At 47.4% G+C, this 19,138-nt stretch overlaps 1 protein-coding gene across 1 annotated transcript in view; it reads right to left on the reverse strand.

The window, feature by feature from the left end:
- ENPP2 (ectonucleotide pyrophosphatase/phosphodiesterase 2) overlaps positions 1–14,368 on the reverse strand; it is a 129,379-nt gene extending 115,011 nt beyond the window's left edge. Inside the window, exon 1 of the mRNA XM_068983867.1 lies at positions 14,293–14,368. Within this exon, the coding sequence (XP_068839968.1) occupies positions 14,293–14,364 (72 nt within the window). The 5' untranslated portion in view covers positions 14,365–14,368. The remainder of the gene's footprint in view (positions 1–14,292) is intronic.
- Between the last annotated feature and the right edge of the window lie 4,770 nt (positions 14,369–19,138).

Genomic DNA, 19,138 nt, shown 5'->3' on the forward strand with positions numbered 1-19,138 from the left:
GCACCGCAGTGAAGAACAGTCCCTGCTCCATGCAACCAGAGAAAGGCCCCCAGCAGCAACAAAGACCCAGTGCACTCAAAAATAAATAATTACCTTTAAAAACACACGATTGCTAATGCTGTCACCTGAGCAATCCACAAGTCATAATCTTTTTGCAACAGTAACATCAAAGATCCCTGATCATAGATCACATAACAAATATAGCAATAACGAGAAAGCCTGAAATACTGTAAGAATACCAGAACGAGACACAGAGACACAAGCTGAGCAAATGCTGTTGGAAAAATGGTGCCCGTTGACTAGTTCCACACAGAGTTGCTACAAACTTTCAGCTATCTCTGAAGCACCGTAGAGCAAATAAAATGAGACACGCCGACATGAAGAAGCCAGACGGCTGTCTCTCCTCGCTGGGATCTGACAAGCAGAGGCCCCCGTGCTCTCCGAGCCGTCTGGCTGAGCTGCTTTGTCAACCAACCGTGGCAAATGCTCCCAACTTTTCCAGACTCTTTATTTCACCCTTATTTGGAAGTAATAATTTGAAATAAAAATAATAAATGCCCTGTGACCCACACGTCAAATGCTCTTCCCATTTTTTAGACATCGTCTCACTTAACCCCAGTAACAGTCATGCATACGGGTGTTATCACCCTCTGTAATGCACAGGGACAGAAATTGAGATACAGAGAAATAAAGGGGTTGATCTGGGGCTTAAGCAATGTGGCTCCAGAGCCTGGCTGCTTAACCACTACCCCATGCAATCTGGCTTGTCTTTGAGATGGACAGTATTCAATAAGAAATCAGAAATCAGTTTCCCCATTGTTAAACCCATTTAAGGATACACATAACTGACCATCAGCCCCAGGGCCAGCTACAGTCAGAGCAGAGGCTGTGGAACTCGACAGGACTGGGTTTGAACTCTAAGAGTGACGAGACCTCGTGTGCAGTGCACTCAGGTGCTCTGTCGTGTCTGACTCTTTGCGACCCCGTGGGCTCAGCTCCTCTGTCCCTGGGGTTCTCCAGGCAAGAATGCTGTGGGAAGCCACTCTCTCCTCCAGGGGACCTTCCCCACCCAGGGATTTGATCCACACCTTCTTTGTCTCCTGCACTGGCAAGCGAATTCTTTACCACTGAGCCACCGGGGAAGCCTGTGAGAATTTACCCAATTACGAACCCTGTGGGTCTCTATGCTTTCATTCTAAAAATGAGAACACAGGCAACTCCTTCAAAGGACAGTTTTGTACACAAACTTTTCCTGTAAGGGGCCAAATAATCAATATTTTAGGTCTTGTGGGCCATACAATGATCTATCTCAACTACTCAACTTGTTGTAACACCAAAGCAGCCCCAAACTATACAGAAAACAAGGAGGTAACTGTGTTTCAACAAAATTTTATTTACAAAATAAGCAGTTATCAGATGTGGCTGCAGGCTATGGTTCTCCAGCCTCTGATTTTGAGGATGACATGAGATATTATATGTACTTTGCATGATCCCTGGAATACAAGTCATCAAAAATGGTAGTATAATTATGGTTTCAGCGTGAGATGACCGGTGCTTTGGAGCTGGGTCAAAGAAAATCCCAACCAAAATCAAGGAATTTAAAATTGTCAGGAAACTCTCAAGTCTCACTTAGGTAAATGGACAGTTTTCATAGACTTTTGAAATACTGATAAATTATCAGTACTCTACCCACAATATAATTTTACGGGTAAGGTTGCCAGAGACAATTTTTTTTTTTAGTATTTTCAATATCGGGGACATATTTATACTAAAAGAGTATTTCTTATTTATTTGCAATTGAAATTTAACTGGGACATCCTGGGAGTGGGGTAGGAAGGGTTGCTGTCGTCTATTTTGGTTTGCTTGTCTTTTCCTGAATCTGACAACCCAACCTACAGACCTTTATGATGCCATAATTTGGGAACTGCTGGTTTTATCCCATAACAAGAATAGCTCAACACAAGCAACATTTTGTTCTTTCAGGGAGGAAAAGAATTACATTCTTCAGGAATTATCCCCAAGGTTCAAAACTAATAAGTCCCCTGGGTAGAAGCCACTGAAACACTAAGACAACCAGTGCTTTGCACTCACGGGCGCCAAGAACAAGCTTAGGTCACCCAAGGAAAAAGTGCAATAATCTCACATTTGTTCCTGCTGACTAAAGTCAAGCAGCTTCCTGGAAATTGTTTGGCGCGCCTCACGTCACGATGTTGAATTAATATCTGAGCAGAATTAATGATGGAAAAACACAATTATATCCAACATGTACAAAGTTTTGCAGTTGGATTTGTCAGTAATCAAACTGGGTCCCGAGAAAGTCCATTTTGTCAGTAAACAAAGCTTCTGAGTGGAGAAGAGATATTCTGTGCACATAAACACGGGCGCCTAAATTCCTGATAAATATTTGATAATGAAGACATGGGTGGAGTAGGTGTCTTCAGCCATCGGAGGTCTTCCAACAAGTGGGATTATTCAATCATTCTCAGGGGATTTGGGAGAAGAAAGAAAAAAAAATCTGGCTCAGCATGCCACAACTCAAAGTCTTTTCAAATTCTAAAGAGGGAAGATGATATTTGGCATGTCCACAAAGGTGAAAAGCATCATGTTTTCTCTAAAATTGTATGGTATTTAGTATCCAAAGGCCAATATTTGAGTTTCAGGTCTACCGCTTCCGAGCAGTGCAACTTTGAATAATTCGCTTGGCCTCTCTGAACCTCTGTTCCTACCCCTAAACCAGAGGTGGGGGAACGCTCATCTCAGCACTGCCCTGGTGGTCCAGTGGTTAAGATGCCCCGCTCCCAATGCAGGGGCCCAGGTTCAGTCCCTGGTTGGGGAACTAAGAGCCTGCAGGCCATGTGGCAAGGCCAGAGAAAGGAAAAGAACGCTCATCTGTTACGGTCAGGGTCAAAGGAGATCAGTTAGAAAATGCTTTGTTGACTGACACAGCAACATTCCATCTGCTGTCATGCCTAGGGACAACACCATCATCTCTGGTGACGGAAGAGCAGAATAATGTTGTATTGCTGTTATCTGCTGAAACCACACCAAGGGAATTACGCATTCATGAAATTGGTGTTAAATCTGTATTAAGCCATAACAAAGTATCACACACCAGCTGACTTAAATAACAGAAATTATCGTGTCTCAGGTCTGGAAGCTTAGACGCCCAAAACCAAGGTGTCAAAGGGTTGGGTCCCTCTAGGGTCTGATCCCGCCCCCTCCTCTCGGCTACGAGGATGGCCATCTTCTCTCTGGGTCTCTTCTCATCACCTTCCTCCCTGTCTCTGTGTCAAATTTCCCCTTTTTACAAGGATGGCAGTCACAGTGGGTGACAGCCCACTGGACCTTACTTTGATTACCTCTGTAAAGATCCTTATGATGGTTAATTGATGTGACTGGGCTAAGGGACACCCCTATAGCTGGCAGTACATTTCTCCAGGTGTCTGTGAGGGTGTTCCTGGAAGAGCTGAGCATTTGAATTGGTTTAGTAAAGATTATCTTCAACAATATTGATTTGGACCACTTCATACACTGGGGCTGAACAGAAAAAAAGAGGGACAAAGAGTGAATTTGCTCTTTTTGCTTGATTTGGGGCATCCATCTTCTTCCTCAATATCAGTGCTCCTGGTTCTCAAACCTGGGGGTTCAGACTGGGACTTACACCATTAGCCCTGCAATTCCCTGGACTAAAAGTAAATTGCACCACCAGTTTCTGGCCCTTCAGCTCACAGACAATACATGAATGATCTTCTCAGCCTCCATCCTTGGGTGAGTCGATTTTTTATAATGAATCTGTCTCTCAACTATTTATATATAGTTGGCCAGTGAGTTCATTCAAGTTTATCCATAGAAGCTGTAATGGAAAAATGCAAATGAACTTTTGAGCCAATCCATATGCACGGAAAATTCTTAAAAAGATGGGAATACCAGACCACCTGACCTGCCTCCTGAGAAATCTGTACACAGGTCAGGAAGCAACAGCTGGAACTGGACGTGGAACAACAGACTGGTTCCAAATCAGGAAAGGAGTACATCAAGGCTGTATATTGTCACAGCATCAAGGCTGCTTATTTAACTTCTATGGAGACTACATCATGAGAAACACTGGGCTGGAAGAAGCACAAGCTAGAATCAAGATTGTTAGGAGAAATATCAATAACCTCAGATATGCAGATGACACCACCCTAATGGCAGAAAGTAAAGAACTAAAGAGCCTCTTGATGAAAGTGAAAGAGGAGAGTGAAAAAGTTGGCTTAAAACTCAACATTCAGAAAACTAACATCATGGCATCTGGTCCCATCACATCATGGCAAATAGATGGGGAAGCAATGGAAACAGTGACAGATTTTATTTTTTAGGGCTCCAAAATCACTGCAGTTGGTGACTACAGCATGAAATTAAAAGACACTTACTCCTTGGAAGAAAAGCTATGACCAATCTAGACAGCATATTAAAAAGCCCAACAAAGGCCAACAAAGGCCCATCTAGTCAAAGCTATGGTTTTTCCAGTAGTCATGTATGGATGTGAGAGTTGGACTATAAAGAAAGCTGAGTGCTGAAGAAGTGATGCTTTTGAACTGTGGTGTTGGAGAAGACTCTTGAGAGTCCCTTGAACAGCAAGGAGATCCAACCAGTCCATCCTAAAGGATATCAGTCCAGAATACTCATTGGAAGGACTGATGTTGAAGCTGAAACTCCAATACTTTGGTCACCTGATGCAAAGAGCTGACTGATTTGAAAAGACCCTGATGCTGGGAAAGATTGAGGGCAGGAGGAGAAGGGGATGACAGAGGATGAGATGGCTGGATGGCATCATCGACTCAATGCTCATGGGTTTGGGTGGACTCTGGGAGTTGGTGGTGGACAGGGAAGCCTGGCGTGCTGTGGTTCATGGGGTCGCAAAGAGTTGGACATGACTGAGCGACTGAACTGAACTGACTAATATAGAACTTATCTTCAAATAAAGTCACATTTACAAGCATTAGGGGTCAGGACTTCAAGGGGTGGGGGACAGATACCATTCAATCCATGACAAGATCTTTCATTTATTTTGTTAAAAAGTCACCAAACTGATTCACAGTGCTTCCCAACCAAGACTGACTTCTCATATGAAAACATTTCACTCTACAGTGGAGATACACCTGCCTGTCGAGTGTCTAAGGAGATCAGTTATTCTCTTTAGAGTGAAAGTCTAAGACCCTGGTCACGTGTCTGTTCCAGACACCGGAATACCAGGCAGTGTTTCTCTTTTCCGATATCTCTCTCTATCCCGTAACGCACTTGTCATCACTTTCCTTATATTTAGCTTGGAAATAAAAATGTGTCACACTGATGGAGAGCTGCTACAGGTTTTAGATTTCAAACTCTCAATTCTTCATTCAAGAAATGTATTTACTGGTTATATCTCACTTCCGCATCAAGCCCACGATTGCTGACACATTTTAAAATCAGATTCCTTCATTAAGTTAGAGGACTGAGAAGTGGAGACGTAGGCACACACACATAAAGTCTCATATACAACAGATTTATATAACATAGAGGAGAAATTAAGGTTTAAGTTGAATTAGACCTTTTTTAAATGCATGTTTTCTTAGCAACTCAATATCAGTTTTTGGTCATCAACTGTCTTGCAATTTTACAAAATGTAAATGTCCCTCACAGAATGGACGTATGGGCACAAGATGTACATCTCAGATGGTCGTCAAAGCATTCCTGGCAACACTGAAAGATGGAAACAACCTGATGTCCCCCGGGAGGAGTTAGTTAAGCAGAGCAGGAGACACTACAGAACGGAGCAGAAGTCAGCACCCACGGAGGACCGTGTTTTTGAAAACATACAGTGACATGGAGTAAAACGATTTTCAGCTTTACTGAAAAGCAGGCTATGGAAGGATACTCGTGATTCCAATTTTAAGACTACCTGTGCATAAAAGAATATAGAAGGGATATTCACTGACATGTTAATATGCTGGTTTCCAGGTACTAAGATTATAGACAATTTTTTCCCTGTTACTCCCCTTATTAAATTCTTTCTACGAGACACATAAATCATAAAATGAAAATGTGGCTTTTTTAATGAATGAGAATCTCCTTCTGAAAGGCTACTGCCTTCAACATTGCATAATTCATGCTACTGGGTGACTATTTTTCTCAGGTCTTTGTACTAGATTTTTAGGGGATAACAGAGGGAGGTCAAATATGTATAAAGATACACTTCCAGGTGTAAACTAGGTTAACTGGTGGGAAGCTGCCATACAGCACGGGGAACTCAGCTCGGTGCCCTGCGGTGACCTGGAGCCGCAGGCTGGGGCGGGAGGGACGTTTACGGGGCAGGGGATAGATGGATGCACACAGCTGGCTCACGCGCCGTACGGCAGAGACTGGCACGACACAGTAAAGCCACTACACTCCCATTAAAAAATGAAAAACCAAATACATATAAAAATCAGGATGTCCTGATACTTACCGCTATCAGCAATCCACTCCAGCGTTCCTGCCTGGAGAATCCCATGGACAGAGGAGCCTGGCGGGCTACGGCCCATAGGGTCACAAAGAGTCAGACACGACTGAAGCGACTTAGCACAACACAGCGCTTAGCACTATAATGCAGCTTATACAATTATCAGAAAGCTGGACGAAGGACTCGGCATTTGATTTAGGCTGTTTCTGTTGTTTAGTCGCTCGGTTGCGTCCAACTCTTGGGATTCTGTGGACAGCAGCCCACCAGGCTCCTCCGTCCATGGGATTCTCCAGGCAAGAATACTGGAGTGGGTTGCCTGGATCGAACCCAGGCCTCCTGCATTGCAGGTGAATACTTAATTGCTGAACCACCTGGAAAGCGCGTTTAGGTTGGGCCTTTATGAAAAAGTCTATTCTCAGTAAGGTATTTAGGATATAAGGAGGAGGGGCATTCCTGACAGAGGAGATGGCTTGAGTGAACCAACACGCAACAGAACGCTAGGTCTCCTGTGTACGCAAGTCCAGTATGCGTGGTTCTTAGGGTGTCCAACAGGATGCCGGGGACAAGGCAGGAATACTGAGTCAAGAGATGCATGGTCACAAAAATTTACCAGACGAAGACTTTTGAGAGGGAACACTGAGTGCTCTTAATAGCTACTAGGAGGTGACAGGCATTCACTAGAAAGACACAGGGAAACCAGGGCATATGGATGTCCTACCTATGGCGGGGTCCCAGTGGGCCTTAAATGCCAAGCTAAGTAAGATATCTGAACTTCATACCCAGAATCTTAGAATCTTGGAGTTGATAAGAAATGTTAATGCCCTCCAGCTTGGCCACCCCATCCCTACCTCTGCAACTTTCTCTAGAATATTTATCAAGCCTTTGTTTAAACATCTCTGTGACAAAGAACACACTGCCTTGGACTAGCTGTTAGAAAGTTCTTCACTGTACCGAGCTGACGTTTATCTCCCTGTATCTCCCACCCATTTGGCCCGTGGCTGCCATCTTGGACAGACAAGCACAGTCTAAGCTTTCTTCCAGGAGAGCGGAAGACGTAGAGACAGCTGAAGAGGCTCCCTGGACTCCTCTGCAGGTTAAACGTCCTGCAGCCGTCCCTACGGCAGCGCGATGTGTGGTGCTCCTTGCGTTCCAGCTCCTAATGAGCTTTGAAAATGCCCCTCTCTTCTCATCTGCCTGCTACCGTCCTGGTTGGAGCCACCATCCCTTCTTGCTTATACCACAGTGATTCCTCCTAAGCCGTTTCCCCCCTCTTCTTTCTCTCATTGACCATCCCTCCAACTCATTGTCTATAGTGATCTTTCCAAAACTGATTGATCTTTCCAAACTATGTTGATCTTTCCACAAAACTGCTGTGACACTGCCCTGCTCACAACCTTCAACAGCTCCCTACTGCTCTGAGGGCCAGTCAGAGCCTCGCAGCATGAAGTTCTTGGCCCATCCAGCCCTCTGGTCTGTCTCCCTCCTCCTCCCCACTCTGGGTGCACGCCCCTTCCCTTGGTTCCTTGCACAGGATTTTCGCCCCACCGAAGTCACTTCACCTACACGTGGAATCTTCTTCCCTCCACCACCTGTACCTCGATAACCCATACTTCGCTTCTGGGTTTCAATATAAACACTGCCTCTAAAAGTTTGCCCTGATTCCCTTAAGTCTGAATTCCAGACCCCTTAAGTGGTTCCTCAGGGACCTAAGCTTCCCCTGTTATAGCAAGTATAACATCGAATTAAAATCCCCCTGCTTATTCATCTAGCACCTTCCCTATACTGTGAACACCCTGAAAACAAGTCTGTTTTTTAGCACCATGATCATCAGTATCTAAGCACAGTGATTGGAACATAGTATGCACATACATATGTATGTGTGTGTGTGTGTATATATATATATATATATATATATATATTTAACAGCATGGACGGATTTTATGGATTTTTCTATAAGATGTTATGGAAAAACTTGAACGAACTTTTTGGCCCATCCAATATATGTATACGTGAATGTGTACACATATGTATATATACACATACACACATATATACGTACTATACACACACACATATATATATATAATTTTTCCATAACATCTTACAGAAAAATCCAAATGAACTTTTTGGCCAGCCCAATATATGTGTTCAAAAAAATGTATATATATGGCAACCCACTCCAGTATTCTTACCTGGGAAATCCCATGGACAGAGGAGTCTTGCAGGCTACAGCCCATGGGGTTGCAAACAGTCGGAGACAACTTAGCAACTAAACCACCACCACACCACATACATACATGTGCTCAAAAAATGCTAATGAGTTCATATCTAGCACCCAGAACTAGATACAATTGTTCTAAATGTGGTCTGCGTAACACATATTAGAGTGACAATTGCCTTACATGTTCTATATGCCATACCTCTTTTAATAAAACCTGACATTATTTTAGCAGAAAATTGCATGATTGATTGTATTGTCCATTTAAGTCCCTACACCGTTAAGTATATGAAGCCACCACTTCCGTCTTTTAGCTTTCCTTCTTCTGTGCTCTAGCACGCGCGCTCTCTCTCTCTGAGTCACACACACAATAATTTGCAAATGATTTTGGCCATGCACAATACATTTTGCATCTATTTTTGCACACTCCTTACAAAGATAAAATATCAAAGTGCACTACAACTTATTGCTAACTTCTGGATCCCTAATCCTTAATTAAGCCTGTCGCTGAGCAAACACGAGTAGTGTGCTATGCCTTCCTGGATAGTAATAATATTGAATAAAACAGGAATGGAGATGGACCCAGGAGCACACCTTCTAAAGAGTCCATCTGCCGATCGACTATGCTTCAGTGAATGCGTTCGGACAGTCATGGATCCAGCCCACACACATACTTCTAATGCAGGAGCACGTCACGAGATCTGGGCCCTTCCTAAAATCACAGTTTTTGAATTGATTAGGTAAACTGAGTATAATTACGTTTCAGATGTTAATCCTTTCATAAACTTTATTTTAGTTATCCTTTTTTAATAGATACTGAAACGGTCGCTCAGAGAGAAAGTCATGCAGCTCACAAGTGCTCGAGCAGGGACATGACCTCCAGCGCTGTGACTGCAGGTTCAATGGCACCCAGTCCACCGGGACCCTCCCAAAAGAGAAAAGGTGCATTCTTGGACAGCAGTGGGCTCCTGGTGACCACCACCTACTCTCCCAAATGCCTGCTGAATGAATAACGTCTTTGATTAGAGATTCTGAACTTGAGGTTCATGACCATGCCAGAGGGCCCAAGAGTAGGCTTGGACGAACCTCCTGAAAGTTTACAAAAAGTACCATGTGGTGTATATGACACATTTTTTTCTAAAAGGTAATGTATGTTTGAATCTCACAGTAATGTACTGTCTCCAAAAGGTTCAAAGAACAATTTGCAATTAAATAGCTCCCTATTAGAATGTCACTGTCACTCTGTCTATAGAGTTCTGAATGCACGTGTTTCTTTAGAAAATCAAACTGAAGTTTTTCATCTCTAGTCTCCAAAGCCTCCATCACTCTAGCAGGCCTCAGACATCTCATCTGCTGGTCCCTTCAGAGCCTTGCTTCTGGTGTCAAAACATGCCAGCTTGATTCTTTGATGTCAGTTTATCAAAGGGCTCTCTTAGAGGCCCACTTTGAGACTCCCCTAGCCGTCTGGGGGTTGGAACGTTGAGCTTCTAATGCAGGGGGCACAGGTTCGATCCCTGGTCAGGGAGCTAAGATCCTACATGCTGCACGGCCAAAACAACAAAAGAAGCCCACCTCACTTGGGCTATCTCAAACACCCAGAGAGTTTACACCTTCACTCGTTAAATACCTGGAAGAGTGCGCCTGTCCCTGATAATCAGGGTTGACATTCATTCTTCACTCTTTACATGTTCTATTATACATTGTATCTCGGTCACCTTATTCATCACTTGAAGATCATTGTCACTGACCACAACTGCACAAGAATTCACATAAATACATTGCGTGTCCCCCCTGGGTCCAGAGAACAGGCTCAAAGGATGCGAGGACAGACAGAGCTGATCCTGCTCTCACGGAGCCTACAGACCAGTGGAGGACGGACAAGCAAGCAGACGCTTGCAACAAAGAATGGTAAATGCTCTGACAGAAGAGATGAGGAAGCTCTGGGAGGAAAGGAGAGGACCACCCACCCTGCTGGAGGATAAGGAGCTGATGGCCTTGGTGGTCTCCAGGAGAGGGGCTGCCAGCCGAGTCTAAGAAAAAACAGAAGTCAGACCAGACCCAAGAGAAGGACACGGAGGAAAGTCAGGGTGAGGAAATAGCTTCACATGCCTGAATTTACACACTGCATGAGTACGGTGTGCATCACATGTGCATCATACGTGGAGAGGGAGTGGGTGGCTGATAAGAGATCACACTGAAGACAGAGGTAAAGGGCAAGTCCAGAGCTCCCGTGTACATCAGCACTGTTCTCAAAGGAAAAAAACAGGAACCCACTGTGGACTCTTCCAAAAAGGTCTGCGTGATCGCACTGCATTTTAGAAAGACCATCTGATACAGGACGGTGACAAGACAGGGCGCCTGGGGGTGGGCAGTACTGGTCTCAAATGAGACTCACAGTGGGGCGGTCCTGACTGACACTGAACAGTGGGAGCTGGTCTGGAGACACCGGCGAGTGCGCAAAACCCATGAGACAGGGACGGGGACAGGACTTGGGGACTGACCAGGTGTCACGAGTGAAAGGGGATGATGGCTCTGTCCAGGGTGACTCTGTCCTGTCTGGCCTGGATGACAAGGGACCCCATTTGAGCAGTGGACAATGGCAGAGGAGCGGGCCTGGGAGGGGAGGGGAGGAGACACTCAGTCTGAATTCGTGGACTTGAAGAGGCTCCGTGAGACCGCGGAGTGGAGAGACCCTGTAGAGAAGGGTGGCATTTAGGAGAAAGACCCAAACAGGCTACAGATGCGTATGAAGTGGGGGAAGCCATAGGGAGACCAAGGGAAAGACAGAGAGCAGAGGGACACGCCGACACTGCTGAAGGGAGGCAGTCAATGGTGACAGGTCAGAGGGGCCCAGGAGGCCGGCATCAAAGGCTCCGGGACAGTAAAATTCTTCAGAGAGAGGATGACCAACCGCTCACAATGACACAGAGAAGCCCTGGGGACGGCCGAGGGCAACAGACTGCACGGTTGAGCCCCGAGCGGCCTCTGGCGCCCCGGCAAAGCTTCGTCCTCAGAGGCAGAGCAGAGGCCCCTCCGCGCGGCCTGGGCCCGAGCGCGGTACTGCTAGTGGTGCAGAGCCGGCCCGCCGGTGCAGGAGCCGAGAGAGACCCAGGTTCGAGCCCGGGGCCGGGAAGGCGCCCTGGAGGAGGACACGCAACCACTCCCGTGCTCTCGCCTGGAGAACCCCGGGGCAGAGGGGCCTGGCGGCCTGTGGTCCATGGGGTCTCAAAGAGGCGGACCGACGGAGCGGCTTAGCGCAGGAGGACATGGAGATGGTGAGTGTCACCCGCTCTTTCAAGAAGGTGGGTGGCAGCCATGGAAAGGCAGCGGACAGGAAGCGCGGGAAAGAACACCTACTGGCTGAGGAGAGGAAGGGCGGAAAGGCGACAAACACCTACGGACTGAGGTGAGGAAGCGCGGAAACGCGACAAACACCTACTGGCTGAGGAGAAGAAGCGTGGAAACGAGACAAACACCTACGGACTGAGGTGAGGAAGCGCGGAAACTCGACAAACACCTACTGGCTGAGGAGAGGAAGGGCGGAAACGCGACAAACACCTACGGACTGAGGTGAGGAAGCGCGGAAACGCGAAAACATTGACTGGCTGAGGAGAAGAGCACGGAAACGCGACAAACACCTATTGACTGAAGTGAGGAAGCGCGGAAACTCGACAAATACCTACTGGCTGAGGAGAAAAAGCGTGGAAACGAGACAAACACCTACTGGCTGAGGTGAGGAGGCGCGGAAAGGCGACAAACACCTACTGGCCGAGGTGAGGAGGACGGTCCGTCGCTGGCCCCGCCGGCCGGAGGGGAACGACCTCCACACACGCCAGGGCTGCCTCGCCCTCTGCGTCCTGCCGGGCGCCAGCGGGGCTTTTGTTCCCCTGCCCTTCTCGGAGGTGAACCTTTAAAGCGACACCAGGGCGTGCGGCGGACGGCAGCCCCGAACCCCGCCGCCCGGGCCCCCGTCCCGCCGCGCGGCGCTCCGGCTCCGAGGCGGCTCGGCCGGACCCCGCGGCCCCGGCCCCGCTCCCAGAGGAGAGGCCCCGCTCGTCCCGGGAGAGGCACGAAGGCCCGGCTCGGGCGCGGACCCGGCCTGTGGAAGGGGCTCCCCCGCCTCCGGGGCCAAGCGGAGGACCCCCGAGAGCTTCGCCGCGACCGGCGGCTTACAACGACGAGCCCGGCCTCCCCGCACGGCCCCGCTGCCGCAGGTAGCGCACGAAGCGCCCGGCCGGCCCCAGGACGGAGCGCCGCGAAGCCCGAGCCCGCTGCGCCCGGGGCGCCGCCGCCGGGGCCCGCGGCCGGGTCTGCAGAAGCGGGGCGCGCGTCTGCACACCCCGACGCGCCCGGGCGCCCAGGCTGGAGGCGGGCCCCGCTCGCGCCCCGCGCGGGGAGGCGCCGGAGCCCGGCCCGGCCCGGCGCCCACCTACCCGCTCGGCGCGGCGGCCCATGCTGCTGCGGCCCCGCGCGGCCCCGCCGGCCCTGCCCCCGGCCGCCCGCCCGCCTCCCGGCCTCCCCGCGCGGGGCCGCCGGCCCGGGGCCCCGGCGCCCACTGGGAGCCGTGACCTTTGCCTGGAGCGGCCCCGCGGGCGCGGACGGGGCGTCCGGGGCCGCCGCCCCCACCCCGACGCGCCGGGTTAATGTTTCTCTTTCAGGGAGACTCCATGGGGTCTGACTTGCCATTGCTGCTGCATCCGGCCCCGGCCTCGCCCCGGGTTCTCCTGCCGCGCGGTTGGGGAGTTCCCTGAATTAGCATTTCCAGGTTAAGCGCGGGCAGTGCCTCCTATAAGGTCCTCTCACACTCCGGGAAATAATACCCCCATTATCTCCCCCTAAAGCCTGCAACAGTTGACAAAGAGCTTTGGACAATCAGCCTGTCATTTGACCTCCCAAACAATGCCAGGAAGGCTCTCCTACGACTGCCATTCTACACAGAAGGAAAAAGCCGCTCCAGAAAAATTAGGTATCTGCCCAATCAGCCAACCAGAAAGTGAAATCTGCGGGGGGTTTTTCAACCACATCCTGGGTGCACCCACAAACCACCCACCTCCCTACTGAGTGACCCACCCCACTAACTGAATTATCACACAAAAGCACCTATTATAGTTATAATGTATAACACAGAGCAAAGATAACTATTCAATATTCTAATTTTGGGATTATAAAAGTGTTAGAAAGTGTTTTTTAAAAAAAGTGTTAAAAGTTAAGGATATCCACAGATATCTTGAGTTCATAGACTACATTGTTTTATTGTCTGATTTCTTCTCTTTGCCAGCTGCTAAAAGGATGCTGCGGGAACCAGACTGGCCACTCTGAAGTGCTGGAACAAGCCCAGGGATCCCCGAGGCTGCTCTGAGTCCATCACTGGCCTTGGTCAGAGTCTTTTCCCCTCCTTTTTCTGGACCCTTCCAGATGGTGAAATACTGAATGGAACGGGAAGGGGCTGTGAGACTGTAGAGAGCCCTGAACAAGGAGTCACAGTACCAGAATCTTAGTGTGAGGAGGACAGCTGCGGTGTGGGTCTATAGAGATGCTCTGGAGACAGCTGGTCTGGAAAGTGGCATCACTCTGATTTTTCCACTGAGACAAGGGGAGAGGGGCTGATACTCACACTCAGTCTGGAAGGACTGGAAGGTTTCGGCCAGGAGAAGAGGAAGAAGGACATCACTGACCCGGATAGCATCCTGTCCGAAAGCTGTCCTAAGGCCTTTCTGAAAATAGTCCCTGCAGGCGAGAACAGAGGGCGTGGGAGGCTGTGACTACAGAGGAGGGTGTGGCTTGGACTCTGACCTTCTGTGTCTCTTGAGGGGATTTGGACTTCATCCTGCCGATCCTGATGGCTTACTATGACTGGCCTGGGTTACCAGCTCTTAACACGAGGGTGCAGGAGTCACAGACTGTTTTACAGCAAGAAATGTGTATCTGGCTGGTGGTTGTGGGTATTGGTGTCATCAGACAGATACAGTTTCTTTTTTTTCCTAGCTATAAACTGCAAGCAATGTATTTAACCTCACTAAGCCTCAGTTTTCTCACCAGTAAAATGGGGATTGTGTTATGTGCTATGAGAATTAAATGAAATTATGTAGGTCAAACCCTTTGCCTTTCTTCTGACAGTGACAAGTAGCTACCGTTATCCTTGCAAGTCCTTTAATGTGTGTGACCACAGGGCTACCATAGCGTAACAAGGAACTACCTCCCTTCTGATGCCTTCCCTTCTTCCCATTATGCTTGGTTGGCTTTTGACTCATTAGAATCCTTCTGCTTTTTTCCTCCTTCTCGACATCACTTCCTTCCTTAATGTCCCGGTCTAGACTTTAATGTCAGTTTCGATCTGAACTCGCTTTCCTGCTCAGTTTGTTCCTTTCCCGGTCCAACCAGGGTCAGACCATCTCCAAAGCCCCAGCATCGTGCTCTGCGAGAGCCACACAACACTGCGTAGCGTATCCTCTGGCCCCAGCACCTGCATGCTCTGCAGCCATGGTGTGGTGCCCGGCCCCCCGGACGCCTTATACGCAGCCCTGGCCACCCCCCTGCCCACTCCACGGTCCTTCCCACCCCTCAGTACCCGGAGCCCGCTCCTGGCTGCCTTTCTTTCAGCAGACAGGCTCCTCTTCAGCAGCAGAGATCACAGAAACTAGCAGGAGGGAGCTCTGCTTCCTGTCCTGGCACTGGAAACTGTATGTCCAGTCTCCATTCTGCATGCGACAGAATCCCTCTTCTCAGGTCTTCTGGAACATTCTTTCATCAACCATCCCCTTAGCTTTCAGTTTGTTCTCTACTTATTTCATCACAGTCTATAAACACATTCAACTGTCTCCCACAGAGCGTGCTCCATCTTTCCTAATATCATCTGAATACATGCCTATTCTTTTTAACAACGACACACACACACCATGTGTCCACTGTATAGAACACACTTCTCAGTGGATCTTCCAAGCCCAGTTCCTCCTTTAGAACCAAGTTTTAAGTCACCTCTTCAAAGAGCCTTTCCCTGACCAGCCAATCCAAGGAGCTGTCCTCTCCCTCGTTATCAGCTGTCAGCCTTCTTCACTTTGGCCACATCCTTTACCCCGTGTAAATATTTTCTGAATAAAGAAATGAACGGATGAATGGGTGATTCAAAGAATGGGATCACTGAGCTCCTGCCTCTCTTGCAATCCTCTTCCCCTGGGTCCTCCTCACAGCATCTGTTATCTGGGTGTACAAGGCAAACAAGCCCTGCACTCATGGCTCTAAGCTTCTGCATGATATCAGCTCTACCAAGATCACCCACACAGCTTCTCAGCTGCCTGAGGCATTTCCCCGCTGGTGGACTCCCAGGAAGATCTGGTATCCTCCACAGTGTCCCCAGAGGACTCCCTCTTCTTGTGTGTGTCCCTGGTAGAGTGGTCATGTTGCTGCCAGCAGCTGTGTCGTGATTCGTTTTGACTTGGAAATAATTGCTGCGTTTTATTTTTTGTTTGGGGTTTTTTTTAACAGCCACATTGAGCTATAAATCACATAACATACAGTTCCTCAATTTAAATGGTACAAGTCATGGTTTTTAGGGTATTCACAGAGTTAACCATCACCACAATCAATTCTAGAACATGGTTGTCCCTCCAAAAAAAAAGAACGCGAAACATTGTAGCGGTTCAGTTCAATTCAGTCGCTCAGTTGTGTCTGACTCTGCAACCCCATGAATCGCAGCACGCCAGGCCTCCCTGTCCATCACCATCTCCCGGAGTTCACTCAGACTCAACGTCCATTGAGTCTGTGATGCCATCCAGCCATCTCATCCTGGATTGTCCCCTTCTCCTCTTGCCGCCAATCTCTCCCAGCATCAGAGTCTTTTCCAATGAGTCAACTCTTCACATGAGGTGGCCAAAGTACTGGAGCTTCAGCTTTAGCATCATTCCTTCCAAAGAAATCCCAGGGTTGATCTTCAGAATGGACTGGTTGGATCTCCTTGCAGTCCAAGGGACTCTCAAGAGTCTTCTCCAACACCACAGTTCAAACGCGTCAAATTTTCAGCACTCAGCCTTCTTCACAGTCCAACTCTCACATCCATATGACCACAGGAAAAACCATAGCCTTGACTAGACGGACCTTAGTTGGTAAAGTAATGTCTCTGCTTTTGAATATTCTATCTAGGTTGGTCATAACTTTTCTTCCTAGGAGTAAGCGTCTTTTAACTTCATGGCTGCAGTCACCATCTGCAGTGATTTTGGAGCCCAAAAAAATAAAGTCTGACACTGTTTCTACTGTTTCCCCATCTATTTCCCATGAAGTGATAGGACCGGATGCCATGATCTTCGTTTACTGAATGTTGAGCTTTAAGCCAACTTTTTCACTCTCCTCTTTCACTTTCATCAAGAGGCTTTGTAGCTCCTCTTCACTTTCTGCCATAAGGGTGGTGTCATCTGCATATCTGAGGTTATTGATATTTCTCCTGGCAATCTTGATTCCAGCTTGTGTTTCTTCCAGTCCAGCGTTTCTCATGATGTACTCTGCATATAAGTTAAATAAGCAGGGTGACAATATACAGCCTTGACGGACTCATTTTCCTATTTGGAACCAGTCTGTTGTTCCATGTCCAATTCTAACTGTTGCTTCCTGACCTGCATACAGATTTCTCAAGAGGCAGGTTAGGTGGTCTGGTATTCCCATCTCTCAGAATTTTCCACAGTTTATTGTGATCCAACAGTCAAAGGCTTTGGCACAGTCAATAAAGCAAAAATAGATGTTTTTCTGGAACTCTCTTGATTTTTCCATGATCCAGCAGATGTTGGCAATTTGATCCCTGGTTCCTCTACCTTTTGTAAAACCAGCTTGAACATCAGGGAGTTCACGGTTCATGTATTGCTGAAGCCTGGCTTGGAGAATTTTGAGCATTACTTTACTAGCATGTGAGATGAGTGCAATTATGCGGTAGTTTGAGCTTTCTTTTGCATTGCCTTTCTTTGGAATTGAAATGAAAACTGACCTTTTCCAGTCCTGTGGCCACTGCTGAGTTTTCCAAATTTGCTGTCCTATTGAGTGCAGCACTTTCACAGCATCATCTTTCAAGATTTGAAACAGCTCAACTGGAATTCCATCATCTCCACTAGCTTTGTTTGAAGTGATGCTTTCTAAGGCCCACTTGACTTCACATTCCAAGATGTCTGGCTCTAGATTAGTGATTACATCATCATGATTATCTGGGTTGTGAAGATCTTTTTTGTACAGTTCTTCCATGTATTCTTGCCACCTCTTCTGAATATCTTCTGCTTCTGTTAGGTCCAGACCATTTCTGTCCTTTATCGAGCCCATCTTTGCATGAAATGTTTCCTTGGTATCTCTAATTTTCTTGAAGAGATCTCTAGTCTTTCCCATTCTGTTCTTTTTCTTTATTTCTTTGCATTGATCGCTGAAGAAGGCTTTCTTATCTCTTGCTATTCTTTGGAACTCTGCATTCAGATGCTTATATCTTTCCTTTTCTCCTTTGCTTTTCACCTCTCTTCTTTTCACAGCTATTTGTAAGGCCTCCCCAGACAGCCATTTTGCTTTTTTGCATTTCTTTTCCATGGGGATGGTCTTGATCCCTGTCTCCTGTACAATGTCACGAACCTCATTCCATAGTTCATCAGGCACTCTATCTATCAGATCTAGGCCCTTAAATCTGTTTCTCACCTCCACTGTATAATCATAAGGGATTTGATTTCGGTCATACCTGAATGGTCTAGTGGTTTTCCCTACTCTCTTCAATTTGAGTCTGAATTTGGTAATAAGGAGATCATGATCTGAGTCACAGTCAGCTCCTGGTCTTGTTTTTGTTGACTGTATAGAGCTTCTCCATCTTTGGCTGCAAAGAATATAATCAATCTGATCTCGGTACTGACCATCTGGTGATGTCCATGTGTAGAGTCTTCTCTTGTGTTGTTGGAAGACGGTGTTTGCTATGACCAGTGCATTTTCTTGGCAAAACTCTATTAGTCTTTGCCTTGCTTCATTCCGCATTCCAAGGCCAAATTTGCCCGTTACTCCAGGTGTTTCTTGACTTCCTACTTTTGCATTCCAGTCCCCTATAATGAAAAGGACATCTTTTTTGGGTGTTAGTTCTAAAAGGTCTTGTAGGTCTTCATAAAACCGTTCAACTTCAGATTCTTCAGCGTTACTGGATGGGGCATAGACTTGGATTACTGTGATATTGAATGCTTTGCCTTGGAGATGAACAGAGATCATTCTGTCATTTTTGAGATTGCATCCAAGTACTGCATTTCAGACTCTTTTGTTGACCATGATGGCTACTCCATTTCTTCTGAGGGATTCCTGCCCGCAGTAGTAGATATAATGGTCATCTGAGTTAAATTCACCCATTCCAGTCCATTTTAGTTCGCTGATTCCTGGAATGTCGACGTTCACCCTTGCCACCTCTTGTTTGACCACTTCCAATTTGCCTTGATTCATGGACCTGACATTCCAGGATCCTATGCAAT

Source organism: Capricornis sumatraensis, chromosome 11, assembly GCF_032405125.1.
Source record: "Capricornis sumatraensis isolate serow.1 chromosome 11, serow.2, whole genome shotgun sequence".
NCBI lineage: Eukaryota > Metazoa > Chordata > Mammalia > Artiodactyla > Bovidae > Capricornis > Capricornis sumatraensis.